Below are 23,286 nucleotides of genomic sequence, written 5' to 3'. Positions count from 1 at the left end.
CTCTACACCTAGAGGAGAGGAGGTTCTACCATCACCATAGACAGGGGGCATCCTCTACACCTAGAGGAGAGGAGGTTCTACCATCACCATAGACAGGGGACATCCTCTACACCTAGAGGAGAGGAGGTTCTACCATCACCATAGACAGGGGACATCCTCTACACCTAGAGGAGAGGAGGTTCTACCATCACCATAGACAGGGGGCATCCACTACAGCTAGAGGAGAGGAGGTTCTACCATCACCATAGACAGGGGACATCCTCTACACCTAGAGGAGAGGAGGTTCTACCATCACCATAGACAGGGCGCATCCTCTACACCTAGAGGAGAGGAGGTTCTATCATCACCATAGACAGGGGGCATCCTCTACACCTAGAGGAGAGGAGGTTCTATCATCACCATAGACAGGGGCATGCTCTACACCTAGAGGAGAGGAGGTTCTACCATCACCATAGACAGGGGGCATCCTCTACACCTAGAGGAGAGGAGGTTCTACCATCACCATAGACAGGAGGCATCCTCTACACCTAGAGGAGAGGAGGTTCTACCATCACCATAGACAGGGGGCATCCTCTACACCTAGAGGAGAGGAGGTTCTACCATCACCATAGACAGGGGCATCCTCTACACCTAGAGGAGAGGCGGTTCTACCTACACTATAGACAGGGGCATCCTCTACACCTAGAGGAGAGGAGGTTCTACCATCACCATAGACAGGGGACATCCTCTACACCTAGAGGAGAGGAGGTTCTACCATCACCATAGACAGGGGGCATCCTCTACACCTAGAGGAGAGGAGGTTCTACCATCACCATAGACAGGGGGCATCCTCTACACCTAGAGGAGAGGAGGTTCTACCATCACCATAGACAGGGGGCATCCTCTACACCTAGAGGAGAGGAGGTTCTACCATCACCATAGACAGGGGCATCCTCTGCACCTAGAGGAGAGGAGGTTCTGCCATCACCATAGACAGGGGCATCCTCTGCACCTAGAGGAGAGGAGGTTCTACCATCCCCATAGACAGGGGCATCCTCTGCACCTAGAGGACAGGAGGTTCTACCATCACCATAGACAGGGGGCATCCTCTACACCTAGAGGAGAGGAGGTTCTACCATCACCATAGACAGGGGACATCCTCTACACCTAGAGGAGAGGAGGTTCTACCATCACCATAGACAGGGGGCATCCTCTACACCTAGAGGAGAGGAGGTTCTACCATCACCATAGACAGGGGGCATCCTCTACACCTAGAGGAGAGGAGGTTCTACCATCACCATAGACAGGAGGCATCCTCTACACCTAGAGGAGAGGAGGTTCTATCATCACCATAGACAGGAGGCATCCTCTACACCTAGAGGAGAGGAGGATCTACCATCACCATAGACAGGGGGCATCCTCTACACCTAGAGGAGAGGAGGGTCTACCATCACCATAGAGAAGGGGCATCCTCTACATCTAATAGAAGAGGAGGCTCTACCATCACCAAAGACAGGGGGCATCCTCTACACCTAGAGGAGAGGAGGTTCTACCATCACCATAGACAGGGGACATCCTCTACACCTAGAGGAGAGGAGGTTCTACCATCACCATAGACAGGGGGCATCCTCTACACCTAGAGGAGAGGAGGTTCTACTATCACCATAGACAGGGGACATCCTCTACACCTAGAGGAGAGGAGGTTCTACCATTACCATAGACAGGAGGCATCCTCTACACCTAGAGGAGAGGAGGTTCTACCATCACCATAGACAGGGGGCATCCTCTACACCTAGAGGAGAGGAGGTTCTACTATCACCATAGACAGGGGACATCCTCTACACCTAGAGGAGAGGAGGTTCTACCATCACCATAGACAGGAGGCATCCTCTACACCTAGAGGAGAGGAGGTTCTACCATCACCATAGACAGGGGGCATCCTCTACACCTAGAGGAGAGGAGGTTCTACCATCACCATAGACAGGGGGCATCCTCTACACCTAGAGGAGAGGAGGTTCTACCATCACCATAGACAGGGGGCATCCTCTACACCTAGAGGAGAGGAGGTTCTACTATCACCATAGACAGGGGACATCCTCTACACCTAGAGGAGAGGAGGTTCTACCATCACCATAGACAGGGGGCATCCTCTACACCTAGAGGAGAGGAGGTTCTACCATCACCATAGACAGGGGGCATCCTCTACACCTAGAGGAGAGGAGGTTCTACCATCACCATAGACAGGGGGCATCCTCTACACCTAGAGGAGAGGAGGTTCTACCATCACCATAGACAGGGGGCATCCTCTACACCTAGAGGAGAGGAGGATCTACCATCACCATAGACAGGGGACATCCTCTACACCTAGAGGAGAGGAGGTTCTACCATCACCATAGACAGGGGGCATCCTCTACACCTAGAGGAGAGGAGGTTCTACCATCACCATAGACAGGGGGCATCCTCTACACCTAGAGGAGAGGAGGATCTACCATCACCATAGACAGGGGACATCCTCTACACCTAGAGGAGAGGAGGTTCTACCATCACCATAGACAGGGGGCATCATCTACACCTAGAGGAGAGGAGGTTCTACCATCACCATAGACAGGGGGCATCCTCTACACCTAGAGGAGAGGAGGTTCTACCATCACCATAGACAGGGGGCATCCTCTACACCTAGAGGAGAGGAAGTTCTACCATCACCATAGACAAGGGGCATCCTCTACACCTAGAGGAGAAGAGGTTCTACCATCACCATAGGCAGGGGGCATCCTCTACACCTAGAGGAGAGGAGGTTCTACCATCACCATAGACAGGAGGCATCCACTACACCTAGAGGAGAGGAGGTTCTACCATCACCATAGACAAGGGGCATCCTCTACACCTAGAGGAGAGGAGGTTCTACCATCACCATAGGCAGGGGGCATCCTCTACACCTAGAGGAGAGGAGGTTCTACCATCACCATAGACAGGGGGCATGCTCTACACCTAGAGGAGAGGAGGTTCTACCATCACCATAGACAGGGGCATCCTCTACACCTAGAGGAGAGGATGTTCTTCCATCATTATAGACAGGGGGCATCCTCCACACCTAGAGGAGAGGAGGTTCTACCATCACCATAGACAGGGGGCATCCTCTACACCTAAAGGAGAGGAGGTTCTACCATCACCATAGATAGGGGGCATCCTCTACACCTAGAGGAGAGGAGGTTCTACCATCACCATATACAGGGGGCATCCTCTACACCTAGAGGAGAGGAGGTTCTACCATCACCATAGACAGGGGACATCCTCTACACCTAGAGGAGAGGAGGTTCTACCATCACCATAGACAGGGGGCATCCTCTACACCTAGAGGAGAGGAGGTTCTATCATCACCATAGACAGGAGGCATCCTCTACACCTAGAGGAGAGGAGGATCTACCATCACCATAAACAGGGGGCATCCTCTACACCTAGAGGAGAGGAGGGTCTACCATCACCATAGAGAAGGGGCATCCTCTACATCTAATAGAAGAGGAGGCTCTACCATCACCAAAGACAGGGGGCATCCTCTACACCTAGAGGAGAGGAGGTTCTACCATCACCATAGACAGGGGACATCCTCTACACCTAGAGGAGAGGAGGTTCTACCATCACCATAGACAGGGGGCATCCTCTACACCTAGAGGAGAGGAGGTTCTACTATCACCATAGACAGGGGGCATCCTCTACACCTAGAGGAGAGGAAGTTCTACCATCACCATAGACAAGGGGCATCCTCTACACCTAGAGGAGAAGAGGTTCTACCATCACCATAGGCAGGGGGCATCCTCTACACCTAGAGGAGAGGAGGTTCTACCATCACCATAGACAGGAGGCATCCACTACACCTAGAGGAGAGGAGGTTCTACCATCACCATAGACAAGGGGCATCCTCTACACCTAGAGGAGAGGAGGTTCTACCATCACCATAGGCAGGGGGCATCCTCTACACCTAGAGGAGAGGAGGTTCTACCATCACCATAGACAGGGGGCATGCTCTACACCTAGAGGAGAGGAGGTTCTACCATCACCATAGACAGGGGCATCCTCTACACCTAGAGGAGAGGATGTTCTTCCATCATTATAGACAGGGGGCATCCTCCACACCTAGAGGAGAGGAGGTTCTACCATCACCATAGACAGGGGGCATCCTCTACACCTAAAGGAGAGGAGGTTCTACCATCACCATAGATAGGGGGCATCCTCTACACCTAGAGGAGAGGAGGTTCTACCATCACCATATACAGGGGGCATCCTCTACACCTAGAGGAGAGGAGGTTCTACCATCACCATAGACAGGGGACATCCTCTACACCTAGAGGAGAGGAGGTTCTACCATCACCATAGACAGGGGGCATCCTCTACACCTAGAGGAGAGGAGGTTCTATCATCACCATAGACAGGAGGCATCCTCTACACCTAGAGGAGAGGAGGATCTACCATCACCATAAACAGGGGGCATCCTCTACACCTAGAGGAGAGGAGGGTCTACCATCACCATAGAGAAGGGGCATCCTCTACATCTAATAGAAGAGGAGGCTCTACCATCACCAAAGACAGGGGGCATCCTCTACACCTAGAGGAGAGGAGGTTCTACCATCACCATAGACAGGGGACATCCTCTACACCTAGAGGAGAGGAGGTTCTACCATCACCATAGACAGGGGGCATCCTCTACACCTAGAGGAGAGGAGGTTCTACTATCACCATAGACAGGGGACATCCTCTACACCTAGAGGAGAGGAGGTTCTACCATCACCATAGACAGGGGGCATCCTCTACACCTAGAGGAGAGGAGGTTCTACCATCACCATAGACAGGGGGCATCCTCTACACCTAGAGGAGAGGAGGTTCTACCATCACCATAGACAGGGGGCATCCTCTACACCTAGAGGAGAGGAGGTTCTACCATCACCATAGACAGGGGGCATCCTCTACACCTAGAGGAGAGGAGGTTCTACCATCACCATAGACAGGGGGCATCCTCTACACCTAGAGGAGAGGAGGTTCTACCATCACCATAGACAGGGGGCATCCTCTACACCTAGAGGAGAGGAGGTTCTACCATCACCATAGACAGGGGACATCCTCTACACCTAGAGGAGAGGAGGTTCTACCATCACCATAGACAGGGGGCATCCTCTACACCTAGAGGAGAGGAGGTTCTACCATCACCATAGACAGGGGGCATCCTCTACACCTAGAGGAGAGGAGGTTCTACCATCACCATAGACAGGGGGCATCCTCTACACCTAGAGGAGAGGAGGATCTACCATCACCATAGACAGGGGACATCCTCTACACCTAGAGGAGAGGAGGTTCTACCATCACCATAGACAGGGGGCATCATCTACACCTAGAGGAGAGGAGGTTCTACCATCACCATAGACAGGGGGCATCCTCTACACCTAGAGGAGAGGAGGTTCTACCATCACCATAGACAGGGGGCATCCTCTACACCTAGAGGAGAGGAAGTTCTACCATCACCATAGACAAGGGGCATCCTCTACACCTAGAGGAGAGGAGGTTCTACCATCACCATAGGCAGGGGGCATCCTCTACACCTAGAGGAGAGGAGGTTCTACCATCACCATAGACAGGAGGCATCCACTACACCTAGAGGAGAGGAGGTTCTACCATCACCATAGACAAGGGGCATCCTCTACACCTAGAGGAGAGGAGGTTCTACCATCACCATAGGCAGGGGGCATCCTCTACACCTAGAGGAGAGGAGGTTCTACCATCACCATAGGCAGGGGGCATCCTCTACACCTAGAGGAGAGGAGGTTCTACCATCACCATAGACAGGGGGCATGCTCTACACCTAGAGGAGAGGAGGTTCTACCATCACCATAGACAGGGGCATCCTCTACACCTAGAGGAGAGAAGGTTCTACCATCACCATAGACAGGGGCATCCTCTACACCTAGAGGAGAGGATGTTCTTCCATCATTATAGACAGGGGGCATCCTCCACACCTAGAGGAGAGGAGGTTCTACCATCACCATAGACAGGGGACATCCTCTACACCTAGAGAAGAGGAGGTTCTACCATCACCATAGACAGGGGCATCCTCTACACCTAGAGGAGAGGATGTTCTTCCATCATTATAGACAGGGGGCATCCTCCACACCTAGAGGAGAGGAGGTTCTACCATCACCATAGACAGGGGGCATCCTCTACACCTAGAGAAGAGGAGGTTCTACCATCACCATAGACAGGGGCATCCTCTACACCTAGAGGAGAGGAGGTTCTACCATCACCATAGACAGGAGGCATCCTCTACACCTAGAGGAGAGGAGGCTCTACCATCACCATAGACAGGGGCATCCTCTACACCTAGAGGAGAGGAGGTTCTACCATCACCATAGACAGGAGGCATCCTCTACACCTAGAGGAGAGGAGGTTCTACCATCACCATAGATAGGGGACATCCTCTACACCTAGAGGAGAGGAGGCTCTACCATCACCATAGACAGGGGGCGTCCTCTACACCTAGAGAAGAGGAGGTTCTACCATCACCATAGACAGGAGGCATCATCTACACCTAGAGGAGAGGAGGCTCTACCATCACCATAGACAGGGGGCGTCCTCTACACCTAGAGAAGAGGAGGTTCTACCATCACCATAGACAGGAGGCATCCTCTACACCTAGAGCAGAGGAGGTTCTACCATCACCATAGACAGGAGGCATCCTCTACACCTAGAGGAGAGGAAGCTCTACCATCACCATAGACAGGGGGCATCCTCTACACCTAGAGGAGAGGAGGTTCTACCATCACCATAGACAGGAGGCATCCTCTACACCTAGAGGAGAGGAGGTTCTACCATCACCATAGACAGGGGGCATCCTCTACACCTAGAGGAGAGGAGGATCTACCATCACCATAGACAGGGGACATCCTCTTCACCTACAGGAGAGGAGGTTCTACCATCACCATAGACAGGAGGCATCCTCTACACCTAGAGGAGAGGAAGCTCTACCATCACCATAGACAGGGGGCATCCTCTACACCTAGAGGAGAGGAGGTTCTACCATCACCATAGACAGGAGGCATCCTCTACACCTAGAGGAGAGGAGGTTCTACCATCACCATAGGCAGGGGGCATCCTCTACACCTAGAGGAGAGGAGGTTCTACCATCACCATAGGCAGGGGGCATCCTCTACACCTAGAGGAGAGGAGGTTCTACCATCACCATAGACAGGGGGCATGCTCTACACCTAGAGGAGAGGAGGTTCTACCATCACCATAGACAGGGGCATCCTCTACACCTAGAGGAGAGAAGGTTCTACCATCACCATAGACAGGGGCATCCTCTACACCTAGAGGAGAGGATGTTCTTCCATCATTATAGACAGGGGGCATCCTCCACACCTAGAGGAGAGGAGGTTCTACCATCACCATAGACAGGGGACATCCTCTACACCTAGAGAAGAGGAGGTTCTACCATCACCATAGACAGGGGCATCCTCTACACCTAGAGGAGAGGATGTTCTTCCATCATTATAGACAGGGGGCATCCTCCACACCTAGAGGAGAGGAGGTTCTACCATCACCATAGACAGGGGGCATCCTCTACACCTAGAGAAGAGGAGGTTCTACCATCACCATAGACAGGGGCATCCTCTACACCTAGAGGAGAGGAGGTTCTACCATCACCATAGACAGGAGGCATCCTCTACACCTAGAGGAGAGGAGGCTCTACCATCACCATAGACAGGGGCATCCTCTACACCTAGAGGAGAGGAGGTTCTACCATCACCATAGACAGGAGGCATCCTCTACACCTAGAGGAGAGGAGGTTCTACCATCACCATAGATAGGGGACATCCTCTACACCTAGAGGAGAGGAGGCTCTACCATCACCATAGACAGGGGGCGTCCTCTACACCTAGAGAAGAGGAGGTTCTACCATCACCATAGACAGGAGGCATCATCTACACCTAGAGGAGAGGAGGCTCTACCATCACCATAGACAGGGGGCGTCCTCTACACCTAGAGAAGAGGAGGTTCTACCATCACCATAGACAGGAGGCATCCTCTACACCTAGAGCAGAGGAGGTTCTACCATCACCATAGACAGGAGGCATCCTCTACACCTAGAGGAGAGGAAGCTCTACCATCACCATAGACAGGGGGCATCCTCTACACCTAGAGGAGAGGAGGTTCTACCATCACCATAGACAGGAGGCATCCTCTACACCTAGAGGAGAGGAGGTTCTACCATCACCATAGACAGGGGGCATCCTCTACACCTAGAGGAGAGGAGGATCTACCATCACCATAGACAGGGGACATCCTCTTCACCTACAGGAGAGGAGGTTCTACCATCACCATAGACAGGGGGCATCCTCTACACCTAGAGGAGAGGAGGTTCTACCATCACCATAGACAGGGGGCATCCTCTACACCTAGAGAAGAGGAGGTTCTACCATCACCATAGACAGGAGGCATCCTCTACACCTAGAGGAGAGGAGGTTCTACCATCACCATAGACAGGGGGCATCCTCTACACCTAGAGGAGAGGAGGTTCTACCATCACCATAGGCAGGGGGCATCCTCTACACCTAGAGGAGAGGAGGTTCTACCATCACCATAGACAGGGGGCATGCTCTACACCTAGAGGAGAGGAGGTTCTACCATCACCATAGACAGGGGCATCCTCTACACCTAGAGGAGAGAAGGTTCTACCATCACCATAGACAGGGGGCATCCTCTACACCTAGAGAAGAGGAGGTTCTACCATCACCATAGACAGGGGCATCCTCTACACCTAGAGGAGAGGAGGTTCTACCATCACCATAGACAGGAGGCATCCTCTACACCTAGAGGAGAGGAGGCTCTACCATCACCATAGACAGGAGGCATCCTCTACACCTAGAGGAGAGGAGGTTCTACCATCACCATAGATAGGGGACATCCTCTACACCTAGAGGAGAGGAGGCTCTACCATCACCATAGACAGGGGGCGTCCTCTACACCTAGAGAAGAGGAGGTTCTACCATCACCATAGACAGGGGACATCCTCTACACCTAGAGGAGAGGAGGCTCTACCATCACCATAGACAGGGGGCGTCCTCTACACCTAGAGAAGAGGAGGTTCTACCATCACCATAGACAGGAGGCATCCTCTACACCTAGAGCAGAGGAGGTTCTACCATCACCATAGACAGGGGGCATCCTCTACACCTAGAGGAGAGGAGGATCTACCATCACCATAGACAGGGGACATCCTCTTCACCTACAGGAGAGGAGGTTCTACCATCACCATAGACAGGGGGCATCCTCTACACCTAGAGGAGAGGAGGTTCTACCATCACCATAGACAGGAGGCATCCTCTACACCTAGAGAAGAGGAGGTTCTACCATCACCATAGACAGGGGGCATCCTCTACACCTAGAGGGGAGGAGGTTCTACCATCACCATAGACAGGGGGCATCCTCTACACCTAGAGAAGAGGAGGTTCTACCATCACCATAGACAGGGGGCATCCTCTACACCTAGAGGAGAGGAGGTTCTACCATCACCATAGACAGGAGGCATCCTCTACACCTAGAGGAGAGGAGGTTCTACCATCACCATAGACAGGGGGCATCCTCTACACCTAGAAGAGAGGAGGTGCTACCATCACCATAGGCTGGGGGCATCCTCTACACCTAGAGGAGAGGAGGTTCTACCATCACCATAGACAGGAGGCATCCTCTACACCTAGAGGAGAGGAGGTTCTACCATCACCATAGACAGGGGGTATCCTCTACACCTAGAAGAGAGGAGGTGCTACCATCACCATAGGCAGGGGGCATCCTCTACACCTAGAGGAGAGGAGGTTCTACCATCACCATAGACAGGAGGCATCCTCTACACCTAGAGAAGAGGAGGTTCTACCATCACCATAGACAGGGGGCATCCTCTACACCTAGAGGGGAGGAGGTTCTACCATCACCATAGACAGGGGGCATCCTCTACACCTAGAGAAGAGGAGGTTCTACCATCACCATAGACAGGGGGCATCCTCTACACCTAGAGGAGAGGAGGTTCTACCATCACCATAGACAGGAGGCATCCTCTACACCTAGAGGAGAGGGGGTTCTACCATCACCATAGACAGGGGGCATCCTCTACACCTAGAAGAGAGGAGGTGCTACCATCACCATAGGCTGGGGGCATCCTCTACACCTAGAGGAGAGGAGGTTCTACCATCACCATAGACAGGAGGCATCCTCTACACCTAGAGGAGAGGAGGTTCTACCATCACCATAGACAGGGGGTATCCTCTGCACCTAGAAGAGAGGAGGTGCTACCATCACCATAGGCAGGGGGCATCCTCTACACCTAGAGGAGAGGAGGTTCTACCATCACCATAGAGAGGGGGCATCCTCTACACCTAGAGGAGAGGAGGTTCTACCATCACCATAGACAGGAGGCATCCTCTACACCTAGAGGAGAGGAGGTTCTATCATCACCATAGACAGGGGACATCCCCTACACCTAGAGGAGAGGAGGTTCTACCATCACCATAGACAGGGGCATCCTCTACACCTAGAAGAGAGGAGGTTCTACCATCACCATAGACAGGGGGAATCCTCTACACCAAGAGGAGAGGAGGTTCTATTATCACCATAGAGAGGGGGCATCCTCTATACCTAGAGGAGAGGAGGTTCTACCATCACCATAGACAGGGGACATCCTCTACACCTAGAGGAGAGGAGGTTCTACCATCACCATAGACAGGGGGCATCCTCTACACCTAGAGGAGAGGAGGTTCTACCATCACCATAGACAGGGGGCATCCTCTACACCTAGAGGAGAGGCGATTCTACCATCACCATAGACAGGGGGCATCCTCTACACCTAGAGGAGAGGAGGTTCTACCATCACCATAGACAGGGGACATCCTCTACACCTAGAGGATAGGATGTTCTACCATCACCATAGACAGGGGGCATCCTCTACACCTAGAGGAGAGGTGGTTCTACCATCACCATAGACAGGGGGCATCCTCTACACCTAGAGAAGAGGAGGTACTTCCATCACCATAGACAGGGGGCATCCTCTACACCTAGAGGATAGGATGTTCTACCATCACCATAGACAGGGGGATCCTCTACACCTAGAGGAGAGGAGGTTCTACTATCACCATAGACAGGGGGCATCCTCTACACCTAGAGGAGAGGAGGATCTACCATCACCATAGACAGGGGGCATCCTCTACACCTAGAGGATAGGATGTTCTACCATCACCATAGACAGGGGGCATCCTCTACACCTAGAGGAGAGGAGGTTCTACCATCACCATAGACAGGGGGCATCCTCTACACCTAGAGGAGAGGAAGTTCTACCATCACCATAGACAGGGGGCATCCTCTACACCTAGAGGAGAGGAGGTTCTACCATCACCATAGACAGGGGGCATCCACTACACCTAGAGGAGAGGAGGTTCTACCATCACCATAGACAGGGGGCATCCTCTACACCTAGAGGAGGGAGATTCTACCATCACCATAGACAGGGGACATCCTCTACACCTAGAGGAGAGGAGGTTCTACCATCACCATAGACAGGGGGCATCCTCCACACCTAGAGGAGAGGAGGTTCTACCATCACCATAGACAGGGGGCGTCCTCTACACCTAGAGGAGGGAGATTCTACCATCACCATAGACAGGGGACATCCTCTACACCTAGAGGAGAGGAGGTTCTACCATCACCATAGACAGGGGGCATCCTCCACACCTAGAGGAGAGTAGGTTCTACCATCACCATAGACAGGGGGCATCCTCTACACCTAGAGGAGAGGAGGTTCTACCATCACCATAGACAGGGGACATCCTCTACACCTAGAGGAGAGGAGGTTCTACCATCACCATAGACAGGGGGCATCCTCTACACCTAGAGGAGAGGAGGTTCTACCATCACCATAGACAGGGGACATCCTCTACACCTAGAGGAGAGGAGGTTCTACCATCACCATAGACAGGGGGCATCCTCTACACCTAGAGGAGAGGAGGTTCTACCATCACCATAGACAGGGGGCATCCTCTACACCTAGAGGAGAGGAGGTTCTACCATCACCATAGACAGGGGCATCCTCTACACCTAGAGGAGAGGAGGTTCTACCATCACCATAGACAGGGGGCATCCTCTACACCTAGAGGAGAGGAGGTTCTACTATCACCATAGACAGGAGGCATCCTCTACACCTAGAGGAGGTTCTACCATCTCCATAGACAGGGGCATCCTCTACACCTAGAGGAGAGGAGGTTCTACCATCACCATAGACAGGGGACATCCTCTACACCTAGAGGAGAGGAGGTTCTACCATCACCATAGACAGGGGGCATCCTCCACACCTAGAGGAGAGTAGGTTCTACAATCACCATAGACAGGGGACATCCTCTACACCTAGAGGAGAGTAGGTTCTACCATCACCATAGACAGGGGGCATCCTCTACACCTAGAGGAGAGTAGGTTCTACCATCACCATAGACAGGGGGCATCCTCTACACCTAGAGGAGAGGAGGTTCTACTATCACCATAGACAGGGGCATCCTCTACACCTAGAGGAGAGGAGGTTCTACCATCACCATAGACAGGGGACATCCTCTACACCTAGAGGAGAGGAGGTTCTACAATCACCATAGACAGGGGACATCCTCTACACCTAGAGGAGAGGAGGTTCTACCATCACCATAGACAGGGGGCATCCTCTACACCTAGAGGAGAGGAGGTTCTACCATCACCATAGACAGGAGGCATCCTCTACACCTAGAGGAGAGGAGGTTCTACCATCACCATAGACAGGGGCATCCTCTACACCTAGAGGAGAGGAGGTTCTACCATCACCATAGACAGGGGGCATCCTCTACACCTAGAGGAGAGGAGGTTCTACTATCACCATAGACAGGAGGCATCCTCTACACCTAGAGGAGGTTCTACCATCTCCATAGACAGGGGCATCCTCTACACCTAGAGGAGAGGAGGTTCTACCATCACCATAGACAGGGGACATCCTCTACACCTAGAGGAGAGGAGGTTCTACCATCACCATAGACAGGGGGCATCCTCCACACCTAGAGGAGAGTAGGTTCTACCATCACCATAGACAGGGGGCATCCTCTACACCTAGAGGAGAGGAGGTTCTACCATCACCATAGACAGGGGGCATCCTCTACACCTAGAGGAGAGGAGGTTCTACTATCACCATAGACAGGAGGCATCCTCTACACCTAGAGGAGGTTCTACCATCTCCATAGACAGGGGCATCCTCTACACCTAGAGGAGAGGAGGTTCTACCATCACCATAGACAGGGGGCATCCTCTACACCAAGAGGAGAGGAGGTTCTACCATCACCATAGACAAGGGGCATCCTCTACACCTAGAGGAGAGGAGGTTCTACCATCACCATAGACAGGGGACATCCTCTACACCTAGAGGAGAGGGGGTTCTACCATCACCATAGACAGAGAGCATCCTCTACACCTAGAGGAGAGGAGGATCTACCATCACCATAGACAGGGAGCATCCTCTACACCTAGAGGAGGTTCTACCATCTCCATAGACAGGGGCATCCTCTACACCTAGAGGAGAGGAGGTTCTACCATCACCATAGACAGGGGAAATCCTCTACACCTAGAGGAGAGGAGGTTCTACCATCACCATAGACAGGGGAAATCCTCTACACCTAGAGGAGAGGAGGTTCTACCATCACCATAGACAGAGAGCATCCTCTACACCTAGAGGAGAGGAGGATCTACCATCACCATAGACAGGGGGCATCCTCTACACCTAGAGGAGAGGAGGATCTACCATCACAATAGACAGGGGACATCCCCTACACCTAGAGGAGAGGAGGTTCTACCATCACCATAGACAGGGGGCATCCTCTACACCTAGAGGAGAGGGGGTTCTACCATCACCATAGACAGGGGGCATCCTCTACACCTCGAGGAGAGGAGGATCTACCATCACCATAGACAGGGAGCATCCTCTACACCTAGAGGAGAGGAGGTTCTACCATCACCATAGACAGGGGGCATCCTCTACACCTAGAGGAGAGGAGGTTCTACCATCACCATAGACAGGGGGCATCCTCTACACCTAGAGGAGAGGAGGTTCTACCATCACCATAGACAGGGGACATCCTCTACACCTAGAGGAGAGGAGGTTCTACCATCACCATAGACAGGGGACATCCTCTACACCTAGAGGAGAGGAGGTTCTACCATCACCATAGACAGGGGACATCCTCTACACCTAGAGGAGAGGAGGTTCTACCATCTCCATAGACAGGGGGCATCCTCTACACCTAGAGAAGAGGCGATTCTACCATCACAATAGACAGGGGGCATCCTCTACACCTAGAGGAGAGGAGGTTCTACCATCACCATAGACAGGGGGCATCCTCTACACCTAGAGGAGAGGAGGTTCTACCATCACCATAGACACGGGGCATCCTCTACACCTAGAGGAGAGGAGATTCTATTATCACCATAGACAGGGGCATCCTCTACACCTAGAGGAGAGGAGGTTCTACCATCACCATAGACAGGGGACATCCTCTACACCTAGAGGAGAGGAGATTCTATCATCACCATAGACAGGGGCATCCTCTACACCTAGAGGAGAGGAGATTCTATCATCACCATAGACAGGGGGCATCCTCTACACCTAGAGGAGAGGAGGTTCTACCATCACCATAGACAGGGGGCATCCTCTACACCTAGAGGAGAGGAGGTTCTACCATCACCAAAGACAGGAGGCATCCTCTACACCTAGAGGAGAGGAGGTTCTACCATCACCATAGACAGGGGGCATCCTCTACACCTAGAGGAGGGAGATTCTACCATCACCATAGACAGGGGACATCCTCTACACCTAGAGGAGAGGAGGTTCTACCATCACCATAGACAGGGGGCATCCTCCACACCTAGAGGAGAGTAGGTTCTACCATCACCATAGACAGGGGGCATCCTCTACACCTAGAGGAGAGGAGGTTCTACCATCACCATAGACAGGGGACATCCTCTACACCTAGAGGAGAGGAGGTTCTACCATCACCATAGACAGGGGGCATCCTCTACACCTAGAGGAGAGGAGGTTCTACCATCACCATAGACAGGGGACATCCTCTACACCTAGAGGAGAGGAGGTTCTACCATCACCATAGACAGGGGGCATCCTCTACACCTAGAGGAGAGGAGGTTCTACCATCACCATAGACAGGGGGCATCCTCTACACCTAGAGGAGAGGAGGTTCTACCATCACCATAGACAGGGGCATCCTCTACACCTAGAGGAGAGGAGGTTCTACCATCACCATAGACAGGGGGCATCCTCTACACCTAGAGGAGAGGAGGTTCTACCATCACCATAGACAGGGGGCATCCTCTACACCTATACCGTATATCTGTGTGTATGCCGTATATACTGGATGTGTGTGTATATATATGCTGTATATCTGTGTGTATGCTGTATATACTGGATGTGTGTGTATATATACTGTATATCTGTGTGTATGCTGTATATACTGGATGTGTATATATATACTGTATATCTGTGTGTATGCTGTATATACTGGATGTGTATATATATACTGTATATCTGTGCGTATGCTGTATATACTGGATGTGTGTGTATATATACTGTATATCTGTGTGTATGCTGTATATACTGGATGTGTGTGTGTATATACTGTATATCTGTGTGTATGCTGTATATACTGGATGTGTGTGTATATATACTGTATATCTGTGTGTATGCTGTATATACTGGATGTGTGTGTATATATATACTGTATATCTGTGTGTATGCTGTATATACTGGATGTGTGTGTATATATACTGTATATCTGTGTGTATGCTGTATATACTGGATGTGTGTGTATATATATACTGTATATCTGTGTGTATGCTGTATATACTGGATGTGTGTGTATATATATGCTGTATATCTGTGTGTATGCTGTATATACTGGATGTGTGTGTATATATACTGTATATCTGTGTGTATGCTGTATATACTGGATGTGTGTATATATATACTGTATATCTGTGTATATGCTGTATATACTGGATGTGTGTGTATATATACTGTTTATCTGTGTGTATGCTGTATATACTGGATGTGTGTGTATATATACTGTATATCTGTGTATATGCTGTATATACTGGATGTGTGTGTATATATACTGTATATCTGTGTGTATGCTGTATATACTGGATGTGTGTGTATATATACTGTTTATCTGTGTATATGCTGTATATACTGGATGTGTGTGTATATATACTGTATATCTGTGTGTATGCTGTATATACTGGATGTGTGTGTATATATACTGTTTATCTGTGTGTATGCTGTATATACTGGATGTGTGTGTATATATGCTGTATATCTGTGTGTATGCTGTATATACTGGATGTGTGTGTATATATATACTGTATATCTGTGTGTATGCTGTATATACTGGATGTGTGTGTATATATATGCTGTATATCTGTGTGTATGCTGTATATACTGGATGTGTGTGTATATATACTGTATATCTGTGTGTATGCTGTATATACTGGATGTGTGTGTATATATACTGTTTATCTGTGCGTATGCTGTATATACTGGATGTGTATATATATACTGTATATCTGTGCGTATGCTGTATATACTGGATGTGTGTGTATATATACTGTATATCTGTGCGTATGCTGTATATACTGGATGTGTGTGTATATATATACTGTATATCTGTGTGTATGCTGTATATACTGGATGTGTGTGTATATATACTGTATATCTGTGCGTATGCTGTATATACTGGATGTGTGTGTATATATATACTGTATATCTGTGTGTATGCTGTATATACTGGATGTGTGTGTATATATATACTGTATATCTGTGTGTATGCTGTATATACTGGATGTGTGTGTATATATACTGTATATCTGTGTGTATGCTGTATATACTGGATGTGTGTGTATATATATACTGTATATCTGTGTGTATGCTGTATATACTGGATGTGTGTGTATATATACTGTATATCTGTGTGTATGCTGTATATACTGGATGTGTGTGTATATATGCTGTATATCTGTGTGTATGCTGTATATACTGGATGTGTGTGTATATATACTGTATATCTGTGTGTATGCTGTATATACTGGATGTGTGTGTATATATACTGTATATCTGTGTGTATGCTGTATATACTGGATGTGTGTGTATATATACTGTATATCTGTGTGTATGCTGTATATACTGGATGTGTGTGTATATATATACTGTATATCTGTGTGTATGCTGTATATACTGGATGTGTGTGTATATATACTGTTTATCTGTGTGTATGCTGTATATACTGGATGTGTGTGTATATATACTGTTTATCTGTGTGTATGCTGTATATACTGGATGTGTGTGTATATATACTGTTTATCTGTGTATATGCTGTATATACTGGATGTGTGTGTATATATACTGTATATCTGTGTGTATGCTGTATATACTGGATGTGTGTATATATATACTGTATATCTGTGTATATGCTGTATATACTGGATGTGTGTGTATATATACTGTATATCTGTGTGTATGCTGTATATACTGGATGTGTGTGTATATATACTGTTTATCTGTGTGTATGCTGTATATACTGGATGTGTGTGTATATATACTGTTTATCTGTGTGTATGCTGTATATACTGGATGTGTGTATATATACTGTTTATCTGTGTGTATGCTGTATATACTGGATGTGTGTATATATATACTGTATATCTGTGTATATGCTGTATATACTGGATGTGTGTGTATATATACTGTTTATCTGTGTGTATGCTGTATATACTGGATGTGTGTGTATATATACTGTTTATCTGTGTGTATGCTGTATATACTGGATGTGTGTGTATATATACTGTTTATCTGTGTATATGCTGTATATACTGGATGTGTGTGTATATATACTGTATATCTGTGTGTATGCTGTATATACTGGATGTGTGTATATATATACTGTATATCTGTGTATATGCTGTATATACTGGATGTGTGTGTATATATACTGTATATCTGTGTGTATGCTGTATATACTGGATGTGTGTGTATATATACTGTTTATCTGTGTGTATGCTGTATATACTGGATGTGTGTGTATATATACTGTTTATCTGTGTGTATGCTGTATATACTGGATGTGTGTATATATACTGTTTATCTGTGTGTATGCTGTATATACTGGATGTGTGTGTATATATACTGTATATCTGTGTGTATGCTGTATATACTGGATGTGTGTGTATATATACTGTATATCTGTGTATATGCTGTATATACTGGATGTGTGTGTATATATACTGTATATCTGTGCGTATGCTGTATATACTGGATGTGTGTGTATATATACTGTATATCTGTGTGTATGCTGTATATACTGGATGTGTGTGTATATATACTGTTTATCTGTGTGTATGCTGTATATACTGGATGTGTGTGTATATATACTGTATATCTGTGTGTATGCTGTATATACTGGATGTGTGTATATATATACTGTATATCTGTGTATATGCTGTATATACTGGATGTGTGTGTATATATACTGTATATCTGTGTGTATGCTGTATATACTGGATGTGTGTGTATATATACTGTTTATCTGTGTGTATGCTGTATATACTGGATGTGTGTGTATATATACTGTTTATCTGTGTGTATGCTGTATATACTGGATGTGTGTGTATATATACTGTTTATCTGTGTGTATGCTGTATATACTGGATGTGTGTATATATATACTGTATATCTGTGTATATGCTGTATATACTGGATGTGTGTGTATATATACTGTATATCTGTGTGTATGCTGTATATACTGGATGTGTGTGTATATATACTGTTTATCTGTGTGTATGCTGTATATACTGGATGTGTGTGTATATATACTGTTTATCTGTGTGTATGCTGTATATACTGGATGTGTGTGTATATATACTGTTTATCTGTGTGTATGCTGTATATACTGGATGTGTGTGTATATATATACTGTATATCTGTGTGTATGCTGTATATACTGGATGTGTGTGTATATATACTGTTTATCTGTGTGTATGCTGTATATACTGGATGTGTGTGTATATATACTGTTTATCTGTGTGTATGCTGTATATACTAGATGCGTTTGATGTGTGTAAATATATGAATGCATAGACAGGTGTATGAGTGTAAAAATGATTGTGTAAATGTGTGTGTATAAACATATATGTATTTAAGGGTAAGGGGGCCCCATTCAATGGTCTGCTCTGGGGCCCAGCCTCTGCATAGGGGGAGCCCCTGGATTCTTTGTGTAGGAGAATGAAGTAATGGACGTGACTAGTTTCTCCATACAGGAGGCGACATGAAGCTTCATCACCAGCGGCTTCTGGCAAATCTACTACAATATTTCAGTAAGTTGTTCAATACTTTTCCCTGTGTCATTTCCTATTATCTACGACTCTATTGTTCTGTCGAGGATTTATCTTAATGAGCAGTTACTTTGCATCTTCTGTATCCGTCTCCTTCATTATGTCCATAGCTGTCATAAACAAAACAATAGTAACCGAAGCTCAGATCAAGGCCGTTCATAATGACAGCGATAACAGTGAAGATGCAGCTGATGATATGTAAGGCCAGGGATCCTCTCACCTGCACAATCAGAGAACCAGGGATGTTACATAAGGCATAAAATATGGATACAAACAGATATTAGATTTGACCTTTGCTATGAGGCGATTGGTTTTTTAATATTTCTCATGTTGGGGTAAAGGTCATATAAAAGACATTTATAATATTGATGAAAGACGCAGAAACCTTCTATGTTTCCTATTGACAGATTGTAAACACAGTGTCTGTGATGGATAGGGATAGAGGCAGGCCGGGAGAGCGAGTGGCCGATAGGGATAGAGAGAGACAGACCGGGAGAGCGAGTGACAGACAGAGAGACAGACCGGGAGAGCGAGTGACAGACAGAGAGACAGACCGGGAGAGCGAGTGACAGACAGAGAGACAGACCGGGAGAGCGAGTGACAGACAGAGAGACAGACAGGGAGAGCGAGTGACAGAGAGACAGACAGGGAGAGCGAGTGACAGAGATACAGACAGGGAGAGCGAGTGACAGAGATACAGACAGGGAGAGCGAGTGACAGACCGAGATACAGACAGGGAGAGCGAGTGACAGAGAGACAGACAGGGAGAGCGAGTGACAGACAGAGAGACAGACAGGGAGAGCGAGTGACAGAGAGACAGACCGGGAGAGCGAGTGACAGACCGAGATACAGACAGGGAGAGCGAGTGACAGACCGAGATACAGACAGGGAGAGCGAGTGACAGAGAGACAGACAGGGAGAGCGAGTGACAGACAGACAGACAGACAGGGAGAGCGAGTGACAGACAGACAGACAGGGAGAGTGACAGAGAGACAGACAGGGAGAGCGAGTGACAGAGAGACAGACAGGGAGAGCGAGTGACAGACCGAGAGACAGACAGGGAGAGCGAGTGACAGACCGAGAGACAGACAGGGAGAGCGAGTGACAGAGAGACAGACAGGGAGAGCGAGTGACAGAGAGACAGACAGGGAGAGCGAGTGACAGAGAGACAGACCGGGAGAGCGAGTGACAGACCGAGATACAGACAGGGAGAGCGAGTGACAGAGAGACAGACAGGGAGAGCGAGTGACAGACAGACAGACAGACAGGGAGAGCGAGTGACAGACAGACAGACAGACAGGGAGAGCGAGTGACAGACAGACAGACAGGGAGAGCGAGTGACAGACAGACAGACAGGGAGAGTGACAGAGAGACAGACAGGGAGAGCGAGTGACAGAGAGACAGACAGGGAGAGCGAGTGACAGACCGAGAGACAGACAGGGAGAGCGAGTGACAGACCGAGAGACAGACAGGGAGAGCGAGTGACAGAGAGACAGACAGGGAGAGCGAGTGACAGAGAGACAGACAGGGAGAGCGAGTGACAGAGAGACAGACCGGGAGAGCGAGTGACAGACCGAGATACAGACAGGGAGAGCGAGTGACAGAGAGACAGACCGGGAGAGCGAGTGACAGACCGAGATACAGACAGGGAGAGCGAGTGACAGACCGAGATACAGACAGGGAGAGCGAGTGACAGAGAGACAGACAGGGAGAGCGAGTGACAGACAGACAGACAGACAGGGAGAGCGAGTGACAGACAGACAGACAGACAGGGAGAGCGAGTGACAGACAGACAGACAGACAGGGAGAGCGAGTGACAGACAGACAGACAGGGAGAGTGACAGAGAGACAGACAGGGAGAGTGACAGAGAGACAGACAGGGAGAGCGAGTGACAGAGAGACAGACAGGGAGAGCGAGTGACAGAGAGACAGACAGGGAGAGCGAGTGACAGAGAGACAGACAGGGAGAGCGAGTGACAGAGAGACAGACAGGGAGAGCGAGTGACAGAGAGACAGACAGGGAGAGCGAGAGGCGGAGAGACAGATTTCTATTTGTGTGACTTTTTTACAAAAAATCTTAAATTCACTATAGACCTTTACTCAGATGTTTTAAAAAGGCAAAACTTTTAAGGCACATCTGACCAGCAGAAAAAAGAACAAAAAGGAATAAAACAGAAATCTCTAAACGTTTTTTATCTGATTATACTGATGGAACTCATTGCTGGTATTATTTTTTCTTCATGTTAAAGACCCGTTGGGGTTGAATATTTCCTGACCAGATGGTGTTGGTGATAATCTGTAGGTGGTCACTCACCAGGCAGGTGTTGGGCTTGGCCTGAGCAGCAATGGACAGAGATCCTGCAATGATATACTGTAAGGAAAATATAGAATTAGACTCGGTGTAGAAGCCGTCATCGCTACAGCAGCATCGGGACACAGTATGAAGAATTATGAGAAAAGGATCAACATCTGATGCCCAAAAAGGTTTTCCTCTGAAGAAAAACCCTGCACATGGCAAACTATTAAATGGGGTATTCTGGGAATATGACCAAGCTGACACAAAAACCCATCATAACAAAACCCAACGTCATTAGTCACAGAATGGAGCTTAAAGAGTTTGATTTTATGATTCACAAAATGTTATGCTCTCTCTAAAGTAGGTGGAGTTATCACCAAGATGGCTGCCACTGGAAACTACAAGTCCCATGATCCCTCAGTTCTCAGTAACTCCTCCTCCCTCTTATGCTCTGCTCCCAGTGATGATGTAACAGACTGTCCTGCTCTGTTACCATAGTAATGATGTGTAACCGGCCATACTGGATGCACCGCAACCAACCGACTACAGCCAGACATAGTGGTGATCACATGACCTGCCCAGGCAGCTGCAGGACATGTGATGTGGACATGTGACCTGCCCAGGCAGCTGCAGGACATGTGATGTGGACATGTGACCTGCCCAGGCAGCTGCAGGACATGTGATGTGGACATGTGACCAGCCCAGGCAGCTGCAGGACATGTGATGTGGACATGTGACCAGCGGTATCTTCTGTCCTGTGCCGGCTCCACGCGGACGAAAGCAACAAACTGATTAAAGGGCCGGGAGCATAGTAATTCTCCATCACAGTCTATGTCACAGCATTTTCTACTAAGGGGAGAAACATTTTAAATAACAAGTAATTACATATCAGCTTAGATTTTAAGGAATTATATGAATGATGATTTTTGGAATAACCCTTTAAGTTTGCTGTGACAGGAAGTTACAGGAGAGCAGACAGTGGGGGTCATTTACTAAGGGCCCGATTCGCGTTTTCCCGACGTGTTACCCGAATATTTCCGATTTGCGCCGATTTTCCCTGAATTGCCCCGGGATTTTGACGCACGCGATAGGATTGTGTCGCATCGGCGCCGGCATGCACGCGACGGAAATTGGGGGGCGTGGCCGAACGAAAACCCAACGTATTCGGAAAAACCGCCGCATTTAAAAACCGAAAATGTGTCGCTTGGGAAGCGCTTACCTTCACCTGGTCCAGCTCTGTGTATTACGGCGCGTTCAGATGATTTGCAGCGCAGCAGCGCCACCTGGTGGACGGCGGAGGAACTACCATCATAAATCCCGGCCGGACCCGAATTCAGTGCAGAGAACGCGCCGCTGGATCGCGAATGGGCCGGGTAAGTAAATGTGCCCCAGTGTGACCTTCAGGTGACGCTTTGCTTCCAGCTCAGGAATTAGGGAACCCGCTGCCGCTCCGATAACTTACCCGTTTACCACTGATCATAGATTGACACAGAAGAAAGTAACATTTCCATCTCAGTGTTTTTATA

The 23,286-nt window shown here is 48.8% G+C and overlaps 1 protein-coding gene across 3 annotated transcripts in view; it reads right to left on the bottom strand.

Moving 5' to 3' along the window:
• The window catches only part of LOC140106323 (membrane-spanning 4-domains subfamily A member 4A-like), a 47,169-nt gene that overhangs the window by 5,235 nt on the left and 18,648 nt on the right, over positions 1-23,286 (bottom strand). For all 3 annotated transcript variants that reach the window (XM_072130721.1, XM_072130722.1, XM_072130720.1), the window contains 2 exons: positions 21,779-21,835; positions 19,535-19,684 (listed from right to left, as the gene is read on the bottom strand). In XM_072130721.1, the coding sequence (XP_071986822.1) occupies positions 19,535-19,684; positions 21,779-21,835 (207 nt within the window). The remainder of the gene's footprint in view (positions 1-19,534; positions 19,685-21,778; positions 21,836-23,286) is intronic.

The sequence above is a fragment of the Engystomops pustulosus genome, chromosome 11 (assembly GCF_040894005.1).
Source record: "Engystomops pustulosus chromosome 11, aEngPut4.maternal, whole genome shotgun sequence".
Lineage (NCBI taxonomy): Eukaryota > Metazoa > Chordata > Amphibia > Anura > Leptodactylidae > Engystomops > Engystomops pustulosus.
Note: the sequence above shows the minus strand (reverse complement) of the source record. Positions and strands in the feature narration are given on the sequence as shown.